We start from the raw sequence: 23,075 nt of genomic DNA, 5'->3' as shown, positions 1-23,075 counted from the left end.
ATTTTGATTATAGTAATGATTTGCTTTCACAGCATACATCTAGTTACTGACACATTGGAACCCTTTGGGCATATTATTTTCTGTGTCAATTAGCTTTGAACAAAAATGATGATATGCACAGCTCCATATTGCACGTCTCAGCTAAAAGGTTCAATTTCATGCTTTGTAGGGTCAAATTCCTTTTCCTTCTGTTCTGACAAAGCTTTAATCTTCTTAAAGTATATATAACTATGCAGATTTATATATAATTATGGCAATGGATAATATTAACAAATATGACGCACTCTTAGGCCTCGGTCGGACGGGCGATTTTCGGTGCAATCTGCGCATGCGACTGCCGTTTTTATAGAACCATTGCAAAGGTATCGGACACATGAGCGCTTTTTATGTGCTCGTCCGATTTAGGCCTCAGTCGCACGGGCGTTTTTTCCCCCCAGGGGCAGAGAGCTGCCCCTGATTGGTCCCTGCGCTGAGCCAATCAGAGGCCGCACTCACTCACCCACTCATGAATTCATGAATGGGTGAGTGAGAGCTGCCTCTGATTGGTGAGGGCTGTGACCAATCAGAGGCAGCTCATTCAGCAGGCAGGGATTTTAAATCCCCGGCTGCTGAATACTACTCACAGCAGTTCAGGAGAACTGCTGGCCGGCCGCAGCTGAACTCCGTCTGCCGGGACAAGGTGAGTATTTTTTTTTTTTACTTTTTACACAGTTTTGGATGATTTTCAGGGAAGGGCTTATATTTTTAAGCCCTTCCCGAAAATTCATCCTGAGATCGCCCGCAGCCCATTGCTTTCAATGGAGCTGTATTGCCGGCTCCATTGAATTCAATGCGCTGGATAGCGCTGCACTGCTCCGGCCCATTTCTAACGAAACGCGGCTAGGAGCAGATTTTTTGGGCGATTTTTCGGCCCCGGTCACGCGATTTGCGGATGCGTATCCATCATGCGATTCGCAAATCACGGGAAAAAATGCCCGTGTGACCGAGGCCTTAGATTTAAGATTCTTATAGCTAGAGCTGCATGGTAACATTTGGTCATCCGTTAGTTACAATAAATCACACTATTGCTACAATATCACCTCAGTGTTTCTCTATGCAAAACAGGATTACAGGTGAATTTTGGACACTTACAAAAAGTGTAACCTTGGGATTACATTGTGATAAGGACGTGAATTTACAGCAACATATGGGCAACCACAAGTCACTGGTTGGCACTAGCCTTATAGTTCATCAAACATGAAATAGAGGCAAATTAAAGAAAAGCATCTATAAAATACCCATTTAAAGCTAAATTATGAGGTGCTGTGAGCTACCCTAATGTTGGGAGCCACCCTGCTGGAACGTGTGAAAATGTATTAATAATAGTTGTAGCCGAAAAAACCCAAAAGGGTTCATATAGAACTTGATATTACAGTGGCATCTAGTTGCTAATTTGTATAACAACACGTCTGCAATTTGCTGGTTGGTGTGTTTGGGTCATCTGATTGGGTAAGAGCTGGTCAGAATTGAGAGAGTGCACTTGGAAGGGACTGATGATGGAGGAGATTGCTTGCATGGATGGAGTGAACATGATCCCTACAGCTGACTGCACAGAAAGAAAAAGGTGACCACATAAGCTAAGAGATAGCTACTGAGTATAGAGAAGTGACGTGAGAGGAGTTTATAGAAATGGTTTGCCAGTGGTTTCTGTGAAGATGGATCAGTGCTGCTGGGGCAAAATGAATCAGCTATGCCATACACCACTATCCGGCATTTGAAATTGATACACTGTCAGACTTTGATTATTGAGCTATTACCGAATGTAAACAATTGTAGGTAGAGACCGGTCTCTAAGATAAAAGTACAGTGTGCACACTTAAGAGCAGCTAGGAATGAATTCTATCTTTGAAGTGGTCAAGCACTACTATTTTGAGCTTGAGACTTTTGCTGCCATTTTTCATCCTGTTGTGTAGTGGAGAGTACTCCCCAAGAAAAGCGGGTGTCTGTACCACTAACAGAGGCCATATTATTAAAAATTGAGAGAATTCTTTATCTTGTTAATAATAACATAGAAGAACTATTCAAAGAGAGCTTATACTGTTTTGGTTATACAGCGTAATGATAAGACATTAAACCAATAGAATGTATCGTTCACTTCCACCCATACTGGATTCCAGTTGTCCTAGAATTTCAGGTTCAATAGAACATTGTTCTATAACACTCGGAATCGTTACTCTATCAGATCCATTTGTTTCAAATCTATTTAGGATTCAATAGTAAATACTACAAATTCTGTCTTCATGCTTTCGTGTTGTCTGTCATATCCTGAACCCTTGCCTAAAACCACAGCCACTCTACACTTACACAGCAACCAGAATTAGGCAGAGGGAGGACTATACCATGGCTGGCATCCAACTGAAAAGAATACTTAAAGTTGTACTGAAAAGGCCCATTTAGACCCAACGATTCTCATTCAAAAATCGTTCAAAGCAGTCTATTGAGAGAGAATCGTTGGGTCTAACTGCATGGACATCGTGCAGTTTTCATTAACGAGTCATTCATCGTTCTCTTTCAGCAAGCTGAGTATGAAGAAGACAGCGCTCCAGCTGTGTTCTGCATACCCCGCTCGGAGCACTCAGCTGCATACCAGCTGAGCGCTCCGTGAACACAGCAGAAGACAGTGTTCCAGCTGTGTCTTGTATATCCCGCTTGGAGCGCTCAGCTGTATACCAGCTGTGTGCTCTGAGAAGGCAACAGCTGTATGCAGAAGATAGCGGTCCCGCTTGTCTTCTGCGTACAGTGTGAGGCTTCATTTACACACTTATGTAAAGTGAACACTCAAAACTGTTACTCAAACAGCCGTTTGAGCAAATTTTGAGTGATCATTTTGCCGTGTAAATGCACACACCGATTCGCTCAAAAGATTTTAACTATCTGAAGGTTGCAAGTTCAGTTCCTGCATGAATCAGGTAGCCGGCTCAAGGGTGACTAAGCCTTCCATCCTTCCGAAGTCGGTAAAATGAGAACCCAGCTTGGTGGCGGGTAAAAACTAATAATTACCTGAAAGCGCTGTGGAATACGTTGGCGCTATACAAATACCAAGATTTATTTTATTTAATCAGCATTATTCCATCACAGCCCTATCCCTTAGGGTGCATTCACACGAAAGTATAACGGCTCGGTTTTCACGCTGAGCCGATATACGTCGTCCTCGTGTGCAGGGGGGGGAGGATGGAAGAGCCAGGAGCAGGAACTGAGCTTCCGCCCCCTCTCTGAGAGGAGGCAGAGAGGGGGCGGGAGCTCAGTTCCTGCTCCTGGCTCTTCCATCCTCCCCCCTGCACACGAGGACAACATATATCGGCTCGGCGTGAAAACCGAGCCGATATACGTTCGTGTGAACGCACCCTTAGGCCTCTTTCACACGAGCGTATATCGGCCGCTGTTTTTACGGCCGGACGATATACGCTACCATCTGAGGAGTAAGAGCTCTTGAATGGGCGCACAAATCTAACGTTTGTGCGCCCGTTCAGACGGCATAGGCATGTAGTGGCCCCTTCCACTTCCCTCCCCCTCACCGGCTCACCTCCTCACTCCTCCTCTCTGGCTGTTTGCAATGGAAGGGGGCGGGTTAGGGACGGAGCAAAGCTAACGTTTGTGTGCCCGATCAGACGACATGAGCCCAGGCGCATATACGCCGAGGCCACCATGTTGTGGCCCCTTCCACTTTCCTCCCCCTCACTGGCTCACCTCCTCACTCCTCCTCTCTGTCTGTTTGCAATGGAAGGGGACGGGGTGGGGATGGAGCAAAGCTCCCACCCCTTGTCTGCAGCCAGCAATGGGAGGAGGCGGGACGGGGCGACGCTTAGCTCTGCCCCTCCACCTCCCCTTACAATCAGCCAGAGGGGAGGAAAGAAGAGGGAGGGAGTCACGCTGCTAAACTCCCTCCCACCTCCCTTCTCCGGCCGCTGTCATGGGCTCCCATAGGAGCCCATGCAGCGGCCGACGTATTCCGGCCCAAAAGATAGTTCCAGGACTATCGTTTGGGCCCAACGTAAAAGCGACCAGTGCTATATTGGCTCGGCCGAGCGCTCTTGTGATCTGATGCATTGGAATCTAATGCATCAGATCATAGCACATATCGGCCGACTGTGAAAATGGCGGGCCGATATACGCTCGTGTGAAAGAGCCCTTATTCTGCAAAACCCAAGAACTGTACAAGTATCCCCAGGAGACATACTGTGTACCTCTTGAGTGCACATACCAGAGGTTGTGAATCTAGGTCTTACACTACATACTGTGCTGGAATATTGCCCTCATCATGTCTATATAGTGCTAGTAGTAATAAATAGTACTGTATAGTGAAATTTAGTTGTTTTTTTCCAGCAAAAAGACTACCAACAACCCAAAAAGCTTGTAGCATTCCATAATGTACGACACATGGAATTTTCCTGTGGGGGTAGGGGAATTTCTAAATTGCTGTGGGGTTACATTCATTCCAATGAGTGACAATTAAGTGAATTTGCACAGTAAACACTCTATGCAGCCACAGACGTTTTGGTTCATAAGCTACATTTTCTTGTTATTTCATAAGTTTGCACGTCCTTAGAGGTGATTTTTCTATGAGTAACAGATACTTGTCTGCACTCCTAGTTAACCACAGTTTACTCAAACGATGTCACCAGAGTGAGCAGTGTATATATTATTAATCCCACGTTCATAGTGTTCTATAGGATTTGGGGAAATGGACCAAATATAATTATTAGAGATGAGCGAACGCGTTCGTCCGAGCTTGATATTCGTGCGAATATTAGGGTGTTCGGGATGTTCGTTATTCGTAACGAACACCATGCGGTGTTCTGGTTACTTTCACTTCCTTCCCTGAGACGTTAGCGCGCTTTTCTGGCCAATTGAAAGACAGGGAAGGCATTACAACTTCCCCCTGCAACGTTTAAGCCCTATACCACCCCCCTGCTGTGAGTGGCTGGCGAGATCAGGTGTTCGCCTAATATAAAAGTCGGCCCCTCCCGCGGCTCGCCTCAGATGCGGTGTGAGTTAGATGAGGGACAGTGCTGTTTATACCGGAGCTGCTGTAGGGAAAGAATTGGTAGTTAGTGTAGGCTTCAAGACCCCCCAAAGGTCCTTATTAGGGCCACTGATAGCTGTGTGTTGGCTGCTGTTAGCAGTGGCATTTTTTTTTTCTCAAAATCGGCTCTGCAGAGCGTTGCACCTGGCATTAGGGACAGAAGTGCTGCATAGGCAGGGAGAGTGTTAGGAGTGAGTGTAGCCTTCAAGAACCTCAACGGTCCTTTCTAGGGCCATATTTATCCGTGTGCAGTACTGTCCAGGCTGCTGTTAGCTGTGCTGCATTTTTTTTGGGCTTCTCAAAATCGCCTCTGCAGAGCATTCCACCCTCCATTGATACTGCAGGGAAAGAATTGTATAGGCAGGGCCACAACACAGTTATTATTCATAGAATATACGCAGTGCTGCCTTTTGGTGGAAAAACAAGTGAAAACAAATCTATTTGTCCAGCCTCTGTCCGTCCTTACGGGCGGTGGACACGTGTGAGCTGCGTGAAAAACATTGCTAAATCATACGCACCCAGCTACGCTTTACTGCTGGCTTCGCCATTTGCTTTCCTTAATTGGGAAAAAAAATACCTGCTCTGCCAGAGTTATAATAACTCTGCTACCCTCACGTTCTGTGACACATTAGCAGGGACACAGCACAGTTATTAAACTTCTCATGTTCATTGAATATACGCAGTGCTGCCTTTTGGTGGAAAAACAAGTGAAAACAAATCTATTTGTCCAGCCTCTGTCCGTCCTTACGGGCGGTGGACACGTGTGAGCTGCGTGAAAAACATTGCTAAATCATACGCACCCAGCTACGCTTTACTGCTGGCTTCGCCATTTGCTTTCCTTAATTGGGAAAAAAAATACCTGCTCTGCCAGAGTTATAATAACTCTGCTACCCTCACGTTCTGTGACACATTAGCAGGGACACAGCACAGTTATTAAACTTCTCATGTTCATTGAATATACGCAGTGCTGCCTTTTGGTGGAAAAACAAGTGAAAACAAATCTATTTGTCCAGCCTCTGTCCGTCCTTACGGGCGGTGGACACGTGTGAGCTGCGTGAAAAACATTGCTAAATCATACGCACCCAGCTACGCTTTACTGCTGGCTTCGCCATTTGCTTTCCTTAATTGGGAAAAAAAATACCTGCTCTGCCAGAGTTATAATAACTCTGCTACCCTCACGTTCTGTGACACATTAGCAGGGACACAGCACAGTTATTAAACTTAGATTATTCATTCACTAGAGGCAGTGGGGCCTTTCGTTTTCCAAAAAGGGAAAAAATTATATTTGGCCTGCAGTCTTGCGCCAATTTATTTCCTGCCTGTGAAATCAAATCACTGGTAATACAGCATGCTGAGGGGTAGGGGTAGGCCTAGAGGACGTGGACGCGGCCGAGGACGCGGAGGGCCAAGTCAGGGTGTGGGCACAGGCCGAGCTCCTGATCCCGGTGTGTCGCAGCCGACTGCTGCGCGATTAGGAGAGAGGCACGTTTCTGGCGTCCCCACATTCATCGCCCAATTAATGGGTCCACGCGGGAGACGGTTATTAGAAAATGAGCAGTGTGAGCAGGTCCTGTCCTGGATGGCAGAAAGTGCTTCGAGCAACCTATCGTCAACACGCAGTTCTGCGCCGTCCACTGCTGCAAATCCGAATCCTCTGTCTGCTGCTCCTCCTTCCTCCCAGCCTCCTCACTCCACTACAATGACACCTGCTCAGGAGCGGGAACACTCCCAGGAACTGTTCTCGGGCCCCTGCTTAGATTGGGCAGCAGCGGTTCCTCTCCCACCAGAGGAGTTTATCGTCACTGATGCCCAACCATTCGAAAGTTCCCGGGGTCCGAGGGAAGAGGCTGGGGACTTCCGCCAACTGTCTCAACAACTTTCTGTGGGTGAGGAGGACGATGACGATCAGACACAGTTGTCTTGCAGTGAGGTAGTAGTAAGGGCAGTAAGTCCAAGGGAGCAGCGCACAGAGGATTCGGAGGAAGAGCAGCAGGACGATGAGGTGACTGACCCCACCTGGTGTGCAACGCTTACTCAGGAGGACAGGTCTTCAGAGGGGGAGTCAAGGGCATCAGCAGGGCAGGTTGCAAGAGGCAGTGCGGTGGCCAGGGCCAGGGGTAGAGGCAGGGCCAGACCGAATAATCCACCAAGTGTTTCCCAAAGCGCCCCCTCGCGCCATGCCACCCTGCAGAGGCCGAGGTGCTCTAAGGTCTGGCAGTTTTTCACAGAGACGCCTGATGACCGACGAACAGTGGTGTGCAACCTTTGTTGCGCAAAGCTCAGCCGGGGAGCCAACACCAACAGCCTCACCACCACCACCATGCGCAGACATATGATGGCCAAGCACCCCACAAGGTGGGACGAAGGCCGTTCACCGCCTCCGGTTTGCACCCCTGCCTCTCCCCCTGTGCCCCAACCTGCCACTGAGATGCAACCCCCCTCTCCGGACACAGGCACTACCGCCTCATGGCCTGCACCCACACCCTCATCTCCGCTGTCCTCGGCCCCATCCAGCAGTGTAGTTCAGCGCACCGTTCAGCCGTCGCTTGCGCAAGTGTTCGAGCGCAAGCGCAAGTACGCCGCCACGCGCCCGCACGCTCAAACGTTAACCGTCCGCATAGCAAAATTCATCAGCCTTGAGATGCTGCCGTATAGGGTTGTGGAAACTGAGTCCTTCAAAAGTATCATGGAGGCGGCGGCCCCGCGCTACTCAGTTCCCAGTCGCCACTACTTTTCCCGATGTGCCGTCCCAGCCCTGCACGACCACATCTCCTTCAACATTGTGCGCGCCCTCACCAACGCGGTTACTGCCACGGTCCACTTAACTACGGACACGTGGACAAGCACAGGCGGGCAGGGCCACTACATCTCCCTGACGGCACATTGGGTGAATTTAGTGGAGGCTGGGACAGAGTCAGAGCCTGGGACCGCTCACGTCCTACCCACCCCCAGAATTGCGGGCCCCAGCTCGGTGCTGGTATCTGCGGAGGTGTATGCTTCCTCCACTAAAGCACCCTCCTCCTCCTCCTCCTCTGTCTCGCAATCAAGATGTGTTAGCAGCAGCATGTCGCCAGCAGTCGGTGTCGCGCGGTGTGGCAGCACAGCGGTGGGCAAGCGTCAGCAGGCCGTGCTGAAACTACTCAGCTTAGGCGATAAGAGGCACACGGCCCACGAACTGCTGCAGGGTCTGACAGAGCAGACCGACCGCTGGCTTGCGCCGCTGAGCCTCCAACCGGGCATGGTCGTGTGTGACAACGGGCGTAACCTGGTGGCGGCTCTGCACCTTGGCAGCCTCACGCACGTGCCATGCCTGGCCCACGTCTTTAATTTGGTGGTTCAGCGGTTTCTGAAAAGCTACCCACGCTTGTCAGACCTGCTCGTAAAGGCGCGCCGGCTCTGCGCACATTTCCGCAAGTCCCACACGGACGCTGCCACCCTGCGCACCCTGCAACATCACTTTAAGCTGCCAGTGCACCGACTGCTGTGCGACGTGCCCACACGGTGGAACTCTACGCTCCACATGTTGGCCAGGCTCTATGAACAACGTAGAGCTATAGTCGAATACCAACTCCAACATGGGCGGCGCAGTGGGAGTCAGCCTCCTCAATTCCTTTCAGAAGAGTGGGCCTGGTTGGCAGACATCTGCCATGTCCTTGGTAATTTTGAGGAGTCTACCCAGGTGGTGAGCGGCGATGCTACAATCATTAGCGTCACCATTCCTCTGCTATGCATCTTGAGAAATTCCCTGCAAACCATAGAGGGAGCTGCTTTGCGCTCGGAAACGGGGGCGGGGGAAGACAGTATGCCGCTGGATAGTCAGGGCACCCTCCTGTCTATTTCTCAGCGCGTACAGGAGGAGGAGGAGGAGCATGAGGAGGATGAGGAGGAGGGGGAAGAGACAGCTTGGGCCGCTGCTGACGGTACACCGGCTGATTGCCTGTCATCCTTTCAGCGTGTATGGCCTGAGGAGGAGGAGGAGGAGGAGGAGGATCCTGAAAGTGATCTTCCTAGTGAGGACAGCCATGTGTTGCGTACTGGTACCCTGGCACACATGGCTGACTTCATGTTAGGATGCCTTTCTCGTGACCCTCGCGTTGCACGCATTCTGGCCACGACGGATTACTGGGTGTACACACTGCTCGATCCACGGTATAAGGAGAACCTGCCCACTCTGATTCCCGAAGAGGAAAGGGGTTCGAGAGTGTTGCTATACCACAGGACCCTTGCGGACAAGCTGATGGTAAAATTCCCAGCCGACAGCGCTAGTGGCAGAAGGCGCAGTACCGAGGGCAAGGTAGCAGGGGATGTGCGTAGATTGAGCAGCATGTACATCCCAGGCAGTGCAACAGTCTTTAAGGGCCTGGCCAGCTTTATGGCTCCCCAGCAAGACTGTGTCACCGCTCCCCAGTCACGGCTGAGTCGGCGGGAGCACTGTAAAAGGATGGTGAGGGAGTACGTAGCGGATCGCACGACCATCCTTGGTGACGCCTCTGCCCCCTACAACTACTGGGTGTCGAAGCTGGACACGTGGCCTGAACTAGCCCTGTATGCCCTTGAGGTGCTTGCTTGTCCTGCGGCTAGCGTCTTGTCGGAAAGGGTGTTTAGTGCGGCTGGGGGAATCATCACAGATAAGCGTAGCCGCTTGTCAACCGACAGTGCCGACAGGCTAACACTCATCAAGATGAACAAAGGCTGGATTTCCCCAGACTTCTGTTCTCCACCAGCGGACAGCAGCGATACGTAAGCAATACGTAGGCTGCACCCACGGATGGAAGCTACGTTCTCTCTCACCATCCAAAACGGGGACATTTCTGCTTCATCAATCTGTGTCTAATATTCCTCCTCCTCCTCCTCCTGCTCCTCCTCCTGAAACCTCACGTAATCACGCTGAACGGGCAATTTTTCTTAGGGCCACAAGGCTCACTCAAATAATTTTTCAGAACAATTTTTATAAGTTTCAATTAGCTTAAAAGCGTTGGAACTTTAACTTGAACCAATTTTTCGTTACACTGGGCTGCCTCCAGGCCTAGTTACCACTTAAGCCACATTAACCAAAGCGATTCACCTGCCATCTTGGTTGGGCATGGCCAATTTTTACTGAGGTACATTAGTACTGTTGGTACACCAATTTTTTGGGGCCCTCACCTACAGTGTAATCATAGTAATTTCTATGTTCTTCGCCTGCACTCATGGTACAGAAAGGTGTGTGGGGTTGGCCTACACTTTAGCTACATAAATGTCACTTGTGCCTTGGCTATACTAAGGCTACTGAAATGGAACTAAGACTGCGCTCCCGCTATACTGCTGCTTCGGAATTGTTACTGGGGCCTGTCTTGAGTGCTACTATTGCTTACATGGAACGAAGACTGCGCTCCCGCTATACTGCTGCTTCAGAATTCTTACTGGGGCCTGTCTTGAGTGCTACTATTGCTTACATGGAACGAAGACTGCGCTCCCGCTATACTGCTGCTTCAGAATTCTTACTGGGGCCTGTCTTGAGTGCTACTATTGCTTACATGGAACGAAGACTGCGCTCCCGCTATACTGCTGCTTCAGAATTGTTACTGGGGCCTGTCTTGAGTGCTACTATTGCTTACATGGAACGAAGACTGCGCTCCCGCTATACTGCTGCTTCAGAATTGTTACTGGGGCCTGTCTTGAGTGCTACTATTGCTTACATGGAACGAAGACTGCGCTCCCGCTATACTGCTGCTTCAGAATTGTTACTGGGGCCTGTCTTGAGTGCTACTATTGCTTACATGGAACGAAGACTGCGCTCCCGCTATACTGCTGCTTCAGAATTGTTACTGGGGCCTGTCTTGAGTGCTACTATTGCTTACATGGAACGAAGACTGCGCTCCCGCTATACTGCTGCTTCAGAATTGTTACTGGGGCCTGTCTTGAGTGCTACTATTGCTGACATGGAACGGACACGTGGAGAGGACACGTAGTGCCTCAAAAACATCCCCCTCCTCCTCCAACAGGGAAAACATTGTTGGCAAATGCCTTTGCATTGGTTCGTCTGGTGGCAGTCCAAGAATTTCACCTTTACCGACACTACAAGAGAGCCCCCCCACCATCCCCCCGCCACGGCCCACTTAATCCTGGCCACATTCCGAAAACCAACAAAATACAACCGTGCTACTAGGTCCGCAGTCACCACCACATTACCACCAACGCGGTTACTGTTAAGGTGCATATAACCACGGACACGTGGAGAGGACACGTAGTGCCTCAAAAACATCCCCCTCCTCCTCCAACAGGGAAAACATTGTTGGCAAATGCCTTTGCATTGGTTCGTCTGGTGGCAGTCCAAGAATTTCACCTTTACCGACACTACAAGAGAGCCCCCCCACCATCCCCCCGCCACGGCCTACTTAATCCTGGCCACATTCCGAAAACCAACAAAATACAACCGTGCTACTAGGTCCGCAGTCACCACCACATTACCACCAACGCGGTTACTGTTAAGGTGCATATTACCAGTCTGACTGGGGCATGCAGACACCTTGACAGAATGAATAGTGTGTGGCACATAGGTTCCCCATTGCTATGCCCAGGTGTGCAGCTCCTGATGGCGGTGGCACAGGATTATATTTCTCATTGCTTCTGTACAGCATTGTGGGCTATCGCCCCGCCCCTATTAAAGAGGGTCGCTACCTAGCCGTGCCAACCCTGTGCAGTGTGTGCCTGCGGTCCCTCGTCGTGGCAGACGCACTTCTAAATAGACATGAGGGTGGTGTGGCATGAGGGCAGCTGAAGGCTGCGCAGGGACAGTTTGGTGTGCGCTGTGGGGGGGAGGGGGTGCGGTTGGGCAGCATGTAACCCAGGAGAAGTGTCAGTGGTGTGTCATGCAGGCAGTGATTGTGCTTTGTTGGAGGTAGTGTGGTGCTTAGCAAAGGTATGCCATGCTAATGAGGGCTTTTCAGAAGTAAAAGTTGTTGGGGGGGGGGGGGGGCCACTCTTGCCGCTATTGTGGCTTAATAGTGGGACCTGTGAACTTGAGATGCAGCCCAACATGTAGCCCCTCGCCTGCCCTATCCGTCACTGTGTCATTCCCATCACTTTCCTGAATTGCCCAGATTTTCACACATGAAAACCTTAGCGAGCATCGGCGAAATACAAAAATGTTCTGGTCGCCCATTGACTTCAATGGGGTTCGTTGTTCGAAACGAACCCTCGAGCATCACGGGAAGTTCGTTCCGAATAACGAACACCCGAACATTTTGGTGTTCGCTCATCTCTAATAATTATGTATATAATATTTCCATTTCATAATTTTTTTTCCATAGCCTTTAATGTATACAGTACATTGAAAACAGATCAGCGCATATATTAAAGGCTATGAACATGTTTGTGGGGGGCAACATGCATTTTACACTTAAATGGATGTATTTTTTGCACTACGGCTTAATTAAAAATTATGCACAGTTTGTCTTCTGCAGCTTCTACGTATCACTGTATATAGAAACTGCAGTCGAAGCTTCCTTTTACATGCTTACAAGATTATTGCTGCTGTGCTTTCACACAGGAGTGTTGATTGCTCACTGAATGGAGGCAGAGCGCGAGAACTCTTCCAGCCGCCTGACTCCATTCAGTGAGGCAGCATAGATGAATGACTACCTGTTTGAATGGGCCGACAGTTGCTTGGTTTTATGTGAGCTAAAAACGAAGCGACTCTGACAAGTGACGCTTCATGCTCAATTGCCCTATTGGAACCTGTGTTTCCAGGTAGAAACCGGTGGAGACCAGGGATCCAGTGCTGGCATGGGACCACTTAACGAGGTGAGTATGGCTTATTTCTTTGCTTTATACCATTCCACAGACATAGAATTCTAGTCCTGGAAACCCCTTTAATATTTTGTCAATTTATTATGAAAAGATACTGTTATAAGGTGCTGTTCAAGAGTCTAAAGGCCCGTTTACACGTATTGGTTATTGCTCAAAATTCGTTCAAACGATCAATGGTTTTGCTTTTAAAGATGAGCGTTTAAACATAACCATTATCGCCAGAAATGGACATGGCGTCTGGGCATTTCAGTCGTTCGGTGTCTCGCTTGGTAGCGTTTACATGTGAAGTTAAGCGGATGATAGTTTGATAGGAGGGCATGTGCATTAGTGAAGGAATAAAAATCAGCAAGTGTGGATTGGCCTTTGAAAGTCGGTCTAATTAGGTGGGTGCAGAATTTGAGTGCAAAAAAACAAGCAGTTTTGTGAATTGACATTTAAAAGAATCTCTAGGTGTCAAGTTTGTATTCACTGGAAAAAAAACAATGGCTAGTATAGGCGTTCTCTGCATTGGCATTGAGAAAAAACAGTAGGTGGTAGGTTTATGCTAAAAAAACAAGGAGTTTTGTGAATTGACCTTTAACAGAATCTCTAGGTGTCAAGTTCACAGTTCTTTTTTTGTCTGAAGAAGTAGCGAAATCTGCTGGCGCCCAAAGATAAATCCTCGATGTAGATACCATGACGTTTGCATGCGAAGTAAAAGATGGCAAATGTATTTTCGATGCTCTTTGTAGCTCCTGTGGTACGTCAGAACAGACGATGATGTACCAGCCAATGGTTGAGCACTAGGAGGGCGTTTAAAAAGAGTTGCTTTGTCCGCCTAACAGCCAATTGCTCTGCCTTTTTAGACGCAAGAAAGTACACCCCGCCAAACGATAGCCCCTCCCCACGAATCGCTGAACGATTGTCATTTAAGCCAAACGAAAAGTGAACAACCAAACGATGGATTTTATGCAAACTTAAAGTCAACGATGAGCGAATAATGAATGAAAAATGCACAACTGCCCATGTTTACATGTGACGATTATTGCTCATTTTTGATCGTCTGAACGAATTTAAAGCGATAATCGTTAAGGGTAAATGGGCTTTAAGTTGGAGGTATATGTTGGTTGGATCCTCTGATGTATACCCCTGTTGAAAGCTGTGATGTGTCCCACTGAATAGACATACAATAAGATGCATCACTAAGAGGCTCCGATTGTAAAATGTACAACATACTACGCTATACCATGCTGGAGAAAAGGAGACATATATGCCAGGAGCTTGTCCCAGCATATGCACCAAAACATAGGTCTCTAAAGGGGAAAGGGACTTGTTGTTTGTATAGCGCCAACTTATTCTGAGGTGCTTTCAGGTAATTTATTTATTACCCCCCACCAAGCTGGGTACTCCTTTTACTGATCTCGAAAGGATAGAAGGCTGAGTCAACCTTGAGCCGGCTACCTGACACATGCGGAGATTGAACTCACAACCTTAAGCTCGTGAGTGAGATCTTAGGACTGCATAGGAGAGCCATAACTGTATGTATGCTGCATATCTTTTTACCACTCAGGACTTCTATCTGTCAACCAAACGTCTTGCTTATAGGGTGTCATAAGATCCCTTAGCCCTGTTTTGCGCATAGGATTTACATTACTACCTTATGTACCACAAATTTGGCCCTGTATATTACAATGGTAAAAGCAGGTATTGTAATTAAGTTTGTTTCCTACTGTCTTGATACGTCATCCCCAGGCTTCTTTAAAATGTTTCTGTCCATTAAGCGCCTGTCTTGCAGATACAGCCTTGGTAAATTAATGGTGCATTACAGCTAAGTAAGCCAGTACGTAACAGAAAAAAGCATTAAAAACCAAAGGATAAAGCAATAATGAGAGTAGTCTAGTTGGCTTCGGTCCCAGACTGCAGTGTCAACATTTTCATGTCCGCTTAATAAAGATTATGTTCTAGGCCTTTGTAAAGTGATAGCTTTTATCTTTCAGTTATGTGCATCAGGCAGGCCTACACAATGCCGACACGAAATAGATGGGAAATTAGACTTACAACCGGATTATGAAGAAACCTTATTTATTACGCCGAGAAGAATGAGCAAATGGTCACATTGCTCCAGAACTGTTAGATAACAGTAACTGGTTAGTATCCATCAAATCAGCTTCTTTACCCATGCCAGTTAAAACATACACTCGAAGGGGCTGTCCCATTTCTATCTATTGACCTATCTTTGGGATTCTCAATGGCAGATGGATCTACGACTCCTGGGACCCCCTCAGATCAACTGTTCTCCGGGGTGAATGTCTTTGTATACAGTGCTGATATTTGCTGCAGAAAGCAGACAGTTCTTTACATTACAGCTGGTACAAGGAGCGTCGTCAATGGACAGTTGAGCAATAGAAGAGTGTTCTATGGAGTCATGAATCACACTTCTCCATCTTCAAATCAGGTGGATGTACCTGGGTGTGGAGGATGTTTGGGGAACGCCTTTTACCTGAGTGTGTTGTGCCAACAGTTAAGTATGGCGAGGGTGTTTTATGTAGTATGGTCTCGATACGTTGGTTGTAGGGCAAGAACCATAAATACGAAGGTGTACCTCGACAGCTCAGCAATATTTCCAACAAGACAACGCTCCTTGTCACACATTTAACAATGGTTTAGGATATGGATGTTCCACGATTGGACTGACTGTACAGTCAAAACCTAAACCCTATTGAACAACTTTGAGATGAACTGGAACATCAGGTCAGGAAATATGAACAGCGTCCATTGTGCGAGAATGGGAAAAATGGAGAGAAATACCAGCTGAAGTGTATCAGATGTTAGTAGAAAGTATACCACAGAGTATTCAATGTCATTAGGGCAAAAGGAGGCCCCACTAAGTATTGACATATGGAAAGAAATACTTTTGATTCTTGCTCAGGTGTCCAGTTACCTATGATAGGATAGAGATGAACGAGTATACTCGCTAAAGGCAATTGCTCGAGTGAGCATTGCCTTTAGCGAGTACCTGCCCGCTTGAGACAAAAGGTTTGGGTGCCGGCGGTGGGCAGGGAGCTGCGGGGAAGAGCGGGGAGGAACGGAGGGGAGATCTCTCTCTCCCTCTCTCCCCCCCGCTCCCTCCTGCTGACAGCCACTACTCACCGCTCCCCGGTGCCTGCACCCGAACCTTTCGTCTCGAGCGGGCAAGTACTCGCTAAAGGCAATGCTCGCTCGAGCAATTGCCTTTAGCAAGTATACTCACTCATCTCTAATAGAGTGTGTATATATATAAGAATTTTTTTTTCTTGGAGGAGATGGGGCAGGTGCATTTGTTGCACTGGACCCCTTGGCACTCCGCTTGTCCCAACTTCCCTTTTACTGATTAATGCAATGTTTGTTAATCCAACAGTACCTATTTAAGAGTTCAGATCCAGCCAAAGCATTTAAAAGAAAAATAAAAACGGACACTAAAAAATTATTTCATTGAAATATAGTAAAATAGTGATAAAGTTGTAAGTTCATTGTAAAATACCCATCGCTTTGTACTATACATTAGATTTAGAATGAGGAGACATTATGTGCCAATGCCCTATGTCAGTCTTCTAACTCTGGTCCTCAAGTATCCTCATAGCCTTGACAGGTTGTGTTTTCAGTATTTTCTTAAAACTGCTGATGTATTTATATCCAGTGCATTAGGATATTTCTATAGGATGTACTTAAATCATAAGGGGTACTGGTGAGGGTACTTGAGGACTGAAGTTGAAAAAGACTGCCGTAAGTTATTAGTTACGAGTGAGACTCCGCGTAGAATACAGAATTTTACAAAATAGACCTAATTGGGTCACTAAACATAGTCAAGCATAGCATTTGACTCCAACACGCCTGTTTTCTAAGAATGGTAGGGCAGAAATTCACACTGCTAGACTTTCATTTAACCCTTTCCAATCCAATTTGTATCCTGGTTTTCCTAGAGGGCTTACTCTTTTTCTGCCATTATACAATGGCGCTATATGCTGGCTAAAGCCAGTACTGCATGAGGTGACACGTTGGATAGGCTCCGACAGCAGAGAGGCTGGCAATATACAGTAAGAGAACCCCGACGGATGTCTTCCAACATCGAAGCTGTACAGCCCTAAATCATAATTTCCACAGAGGTCAGACAGTGGATTGCAAAGGGTTAATAACTGCTGCACAAGGATTTAGGTAGTATGGTAACAGTTGCCAGACCTCTCCCATGGCCTCTAATACTGTATGGCGCCAGGGAGCAGTATGCTCATTATAGCTGATGCCTCCTGCATTTGTATGCACCCTACAAGCAATATTAGGTAAGCGATAATACTAGTTAAGACAAGCGAAGGAATGTCAGTTCTAAATGGAGCTATGAAGGCAGTGCCCGTTGTTGATTTTGTGGTCCAACAAACTGGGCACGAAAGGAAACATTTCAGTGGAAAGTTTTATCCTGGATTTAAAATACAAAATCCTTCTAGTGTATCCTTGGTGTATGTTTTATGTGTGAAGAGAAGTGCTGAGCTGAAGTTTTTTGCTATTCTAAGGGTCAGGTATAAAACAAAATTCTACATTGGATTAGCTGAACTACGAGAAAAAAAAAACTGAAAAGCCTTGACATTATAAAACCTTGCTTACTGTGGTTTTTGCATGGGTCATTGACACGGGTTCCCGAGTGTCCACAAAACATTCTTATCTTTGACAAACTATGAAAAGTTAACAAGTTAGACTTGTCACTGATAAGTAGATTCACTGGACTGTATCAATTTACTGTGTTTGTACTGTTTTTAATCTTGGCAGTGGCAAAAAAGTAGATGAAAACTCTCTACTCACGTGTTGAAATCCTCTGCCACCCCAGCTATAATGAATCCATGACCTCCTGCCAGTGTAAGTTTACATTGCAGTAATGGTAACATGCAGTAATTGGTATTCCAGTCAGAAGCACTTATCACCTATATACTGGACCCCCACCCATCACCAGAATGGGGGAGACAAGTCCCTTCTTCACCCGAGCTGCAAGACTGCTGCTAATAGGAGTTTGGATGGAGCACCATTTTCCATCCAAACACCCCCATTTCCATCAGTGCCATGGACTTTGAATGTAGTGGCAGAGCAAATGTTGAACCATCATTCCATTGTAATTCTTCCAAAATGGGACCAGAGTCCCCTATTCTGGTGATCAGTGGAGGATTCAGTGGGCGGACCACCACCAATATAATATTGATGGGTGATAAATGCTTTTGACTGGAATAATCCTATAAGAAAATTCATATTCAAATATCCTGTTAGGAACATCTGACATTGTTTACTTGCTTAAAGTGACCCTCCAGTTTCAGGACAAAATGCTTTCCTAGACCAGAGGGGGGTAGGGGGTATATTACTTGTAGTTGTTCTTCACAGGCTACAAGTCTCATTTTCAGTTATCCAAGATGACCGGCACAATCTTCAGACTACCTAATCTGCACAGTGCATTGGTAATGTTAGACTACAAATGCACTATACTAGTTCTCTGATTAGCCAGAGTTGCTCACATGATCAGCACTTGGCCAATCAGAGAGCAACACGAAGTATGAATTGGGTTGTTAGAAAATTGTTGTGGCCATCTGGAATGCCAATAGCAGCAATTTGGAGGGGCATCAGAAAAGAACACAATTGAGCATCCTTCTTATTTACATCAAAATTACATGTGGGCACTGCCAGCCAGTAGATTGCTACATTTGTTGACAATAAGACAAATTTGAAAGAATGTTCATAACTAAATAATATTGGAGGTTAATATTTATGTGTGATGTCACTTGCAAATGTGCAATGTTTTTTTATTTTGACCATTTTTATATATTATTTTTTTACTATCGTAGATGTAACCATTATCATTAATGGTTGAATTAAGAAGAAAATCATTCCATATATGGTCACTTTGATTATAGTTTCTCTGATCTGCTAAATATCAGTAAATCGTGAGAAATAGGGGAAGGTTTTTCACAGCAGACTAATGGGCCATTTACAAGGCCAGACAACAGGGCAAGCAAATTCGCCCAAATGTTCGTTTGTCCTATCATCAGACTGTGCAAAAGGTCAGCAGACATATGAGCAATTGCTTGGTCGATAGCTGATCGACTCGTTTATACGAGTTTAAAAATGCTTGCTCATCAGATGCACATATCCCATATGTACAGAGAAATGTGCAGCCAACCAGTGATGGCAGTACGGGGGCTATGGCAATCGGTTGTCCCCATACTGAAGATAATCTGCTCACCTACGCTAAATGAACGAGCGCTGATGGACATACCCATTTTCAGTCGGCACTTTTTAGCATGGACAGATAATCTGCCTCTGGAAAAGGAGCCTAAGTGACATTACAACACTCATATTGTAACAAACTGTAGATCAAGAGCAACTAGAAGTCACATAAATTGCATCCAACATATTTCTTTTCATGCCTTTCTTTAGAGTATCAACCTGGGACAACAGTTTTAATATCCAGTGCAAAATGCGTTAGTTATGCAATATGTTCTGCTTAGAAAAACATCTGCCGAAGCCTTAGTGGTATAAGAGAACCTAAACAGGATGGCATACAAACTACATGAACATCACAGATAAGGGGATCCTAATGACCCCATTTTTCAGACTGTCAAAATATGGTCATGTTGGTAGTTTTGCTCCTAAGCTGTGAATGATCAAGGTCCATGTCTAGATGTAAGGGTAGACATACATATTGGTTGAACACTCGTTTGTTGGATAGAGCTATCTTCTCCATCATGCCAATACACATACACACTCAGCTGAATAGAGAATTTCCTGCATTGTTTAATTTCCATTGTATTTAAATTCTGGAACTCTTCGGCTGGGTTCATACGGGACAAATTTGCTGCGGAAATTCTGTGCAGAATTTCTGTGCGGCAAATCCGCCCGCGGCTCCTATTCCCGGGATTAGTCAGCCATGTGGATGAGATTTGCAAAAATCTCGTCCACACGGGGCGGCCAATCCATCGCGGCAAAGTGCGATGCGGTGCAGAATTGACAGCCGCAGCATGTCAATTCTTTTGTTTTCCCTTGCAGCCTCACTCCTCTCTATGGGGAGAGAAATCCGTAATAGAATGCCGGCGGCTGAACAGCTCCAAAACTCGTGGGAACCCAGCCCTATGCAAATAGTTCTAAGAGTTGTATTGTCCATCTTGAGACATAGTTAGGGTCAGATAGGTCCATCACACTACCAGACAGGTAACGTAATGAGCTCCAAAGAGCCAGTAGATGATAACCCCATTTGGAGCTTATTTTAGATAGATTCACAAATAAGCCATTAGATCTTATTGCTCTGTACAATGATAAAGAACAGCCATGAGATGTGTGTATGTTCTGTATGTACATTTTCCCATTTTCTGAAGAATGTGTCACAATCTTGCAATAGTTCATTTTTTTACAAATTCGACACTCTTGGTAACAAAGTACCATCTAACTACAAAGACATTTAGCAGTCTAAATCACATCTTTGGTAGACCCTTTCATTTGAGTGCCTTCACGACTGTGGGCAGCCATTATAAAGTTCGTAAGTTTTCTGCAAGGCCAACAATGTATCACGTGTCTTTATGACAATCTGTGAGTTTTTGCATCTATAAAGAATATATGGTTTCCCATGTTTCCTCCTAATGGACCAATTCCAGCTGGCAGGGAAGTCAATATTGTAATGTGAGTTTGGACAGCAGATGGCTTCAAGCAGCTAATTGCCTTTTTCCAAATGTGTCTAAGTTATTATTACACTTCTTCATGGTATCTTTATACCTGACATACAATATACTTGTGCTCAGATAGAAAATAATGATTTATCACATATAAATAGAGCAAAGTTGAAAAGAACCAGTGTTCAGTAACTTAATGCACTTTTTACAATTAATACATACATTGGTGGCAGTTGGGGGGCAAATGATATATAAAAAAAATAGGAAGAATACTCATACTACGCTGCTCCACCACCGATGCTCCAATTTTCTGTTTACCTTGGCTGCAGCAGTCTAGTAGTTTGATTACTCACATGACTACTGCAGCCAATAGGAGGCCCTGATACAGTGACATCCTGTAAACCTCCCGAGGGCTTCTATATTAGAATACAGATTGTTGGGATGTCACCAGTCCAGAAGACCTGGTGGCATCACCTGTCAAATGTGGTGGCACCAGAGCGCTGATATGGAGCTCCGACATCACAGTGAGTATACTACCAAAATACAGTTTTGGGCATGTGGGGGGCCAAAGCTATATAAAAAAATTAAGTTAGACATCCCCTTTAAGGATACAGCAAGACATTACCATGAGGTCTGCCCTGTGTAGGATTTATATATATTTTTTGAAGGATTGCAAAATTACACATCTATTGCTAATGCCCACGGCTGAATTCCCCGGCGTTACGCCATAGCTATTAGGTTCTATTGAACCTAATACCGCATTTCCCCGAAAATAAGACACTGTCTTATATTATTTGTTGCTCCAAAAAGGGCACAGTGTCTTTTTTTGAGGGGGGGGGCTTATACTCACCTCGTCCCGATGCCTCCTGATGGTCTTCGGCGGCGGCGTTGCAGTAAGCTGCATCCTCTTCGCCTCACAGCGGACATTCTGCTGGTGCCGAGGCTTTGAATACACCGCCTCCAGCGAAGCGAGCACTTTGATTGGCTAATTGAGTGTCGACAGCCAATCACAGCCGGCGCTCGATGAGCCAATCACAGCCATTCAGTGAATGACATCATTTTCTATCAAATGCTGAATGGACTGTTAAATGGTCATGAGAAGGCTTTGTGAATGTGTAAAATGTGCTCAAAGGGAGTCTGTTAGCGGTTTTACTGACAGCACTATATTGGGACAGGAGAAAAGGATTAGATCAAACCTTTGTGAAGCTGGTTAGTAGCAACATCACTGATTAAGGCTAGCTTCACACGACCGGATTTCTATTGCGGAATCCACAATTGTCATCCACACTAAGAATCCACAGCAAATCACACGCATTGCAAGGTATGTACTTTCACTTTTTCCTTCACACTCATGGATACAAATTGCGTATTCCACAAGCGGAGGAAAAATCGTAGCATGCTCTATTTTGCTTCGGACTCAGCGCGGACAGCTTCAATTGAAGTCAATGGAAGCCACCTGACCTGCAGCCCATCCCCAATTAACACTGCGAATGGGCTGTGGGTCTCTGTGTCACCACCTAGCGATGGCATGGGAAATACAAATTTTTTTTAAACTGTACCGTGCATGACCAATAGTGACCCGCCACAGTTATCTGCATTACAGATAAAGCAGGTACGAGCGGTCGTTGTCCGGGGTCATAATGGGATTCTGCTATGGGCTTCCGCAATAGGAATCTGGCTTGCCCGTGTGTGGCTGGCCTAAATCAACTTTTGATCACCTACTTGGGCCCCCACAATTGCTCTGGGGTGGGGCTTACTCCAGAAGTGCCTTCCCTCTCTGACCGATAAACTAGTTCACAGCTCTGACTGACAGCTGTAGTGGTCTTCTGATTGGAGAGTGACAATATTGGATATAGTAGATAGACTTTGATATCGATGAAAACTCTGTAATTGTTTTGTTCACCCAACAGCAGAATTAGATTGAAAATTAACCATTTATGTTATTATTTCACTGAAAACAAAGAAATCTACAAGCAGAAAGACTCATTCACATTAAGCAATACCGAAACTGAAAATGAACCACATTTAGAACTGAGGTGATCATTTTCAAGATCACAAGTCATTTCCTCCTGATCACAATTCTATTAGCACCTGCACAGACTATTGATATGATCCTACATATCCTCATTTTTGAAAATTTATTCCACTTTTAGATCCTGTACCAGAGAAATTGTTTGCTCAGATTATCCTAAATTCCCTTGCAGATATCTCCAAGTCACACCAGGACAGGTTCAACTACTAATGTGAAATGTTGCTGTAACAACGCTGGCAGGATACTAGAAGGCAGAAATTAACTTCACCCATAGCAATAGTGTCCCCCAGTACTCAGATACCTCCAAAACATATTGTAAAGCTAAACAGTGTTACAGCCTGACAATCGCAAGAACAAGTATATGAAGCATATATCAACATAAATAGGAAACGGAAAACAAGGGAATCACCAGTGCATGACAGGAACAGAATGATGATGGTTGATGGCAATAGTCAGATAATGAAGCAGATGGTTGATTGAATCAGGACTAACAACTGGACAATACCTCATACTTTCACCAGCTCTCTCTAATAATATCCCT

At 46.1% G+C, this 23,075-nt stretch overlaps 2 protein-coding genes across 2 annotated transcripts in view; both read left to right on the top strand.

Annotated features, from left to right (window-relative positions):
* The window catches only part of LOC136573524 (rho GTPase-activating protein 7-like), a 214,401-nt gene extending 199,431 nt beyond the window's left edge, over positions 1–14,970 (top strand). The window contains exons 7-8 of the mRNA XM_066574804.1: positions 12,794–12,847; positions 14,830–14,970. Coding sequence (XP_066430901.1) covers positions 12,794–12,847; positions 14,830–14,970 — 195 coding nt within the window. The remainder of the gene's footprint in view (positions 1–12,793; positions 12,848–14,829) is intronic.
* DLC1 (DLC1 Rho GTPase activating protein) overlaps positions 1–23,075 on the top strand; it is a 163,927-nt gene that overhangs the window by 9,794 nt on the left and 131,058 nt on the right. The window lies entirely within an intron of this gene.

This window comes from Eleutherodactylus coqui, chromosome 7 (assembly GCF_035609145.1).
Source record: "Eleutherodactylus coqui strain aEleCoq1 chromosome 7, aEleCoq1.hap1, whole genome shotgun sequence".
Classification (NCBI taxonomy): Eukaryota; Metazoa; Chordata; class Amphibia; order Anura; family Eleutherodactylidae; genus Eleutherodactylus; species Eleutherodactylus coqui.
This window is presented reverse-complemented; position numbering and strand designations above follow the sequence as displayed.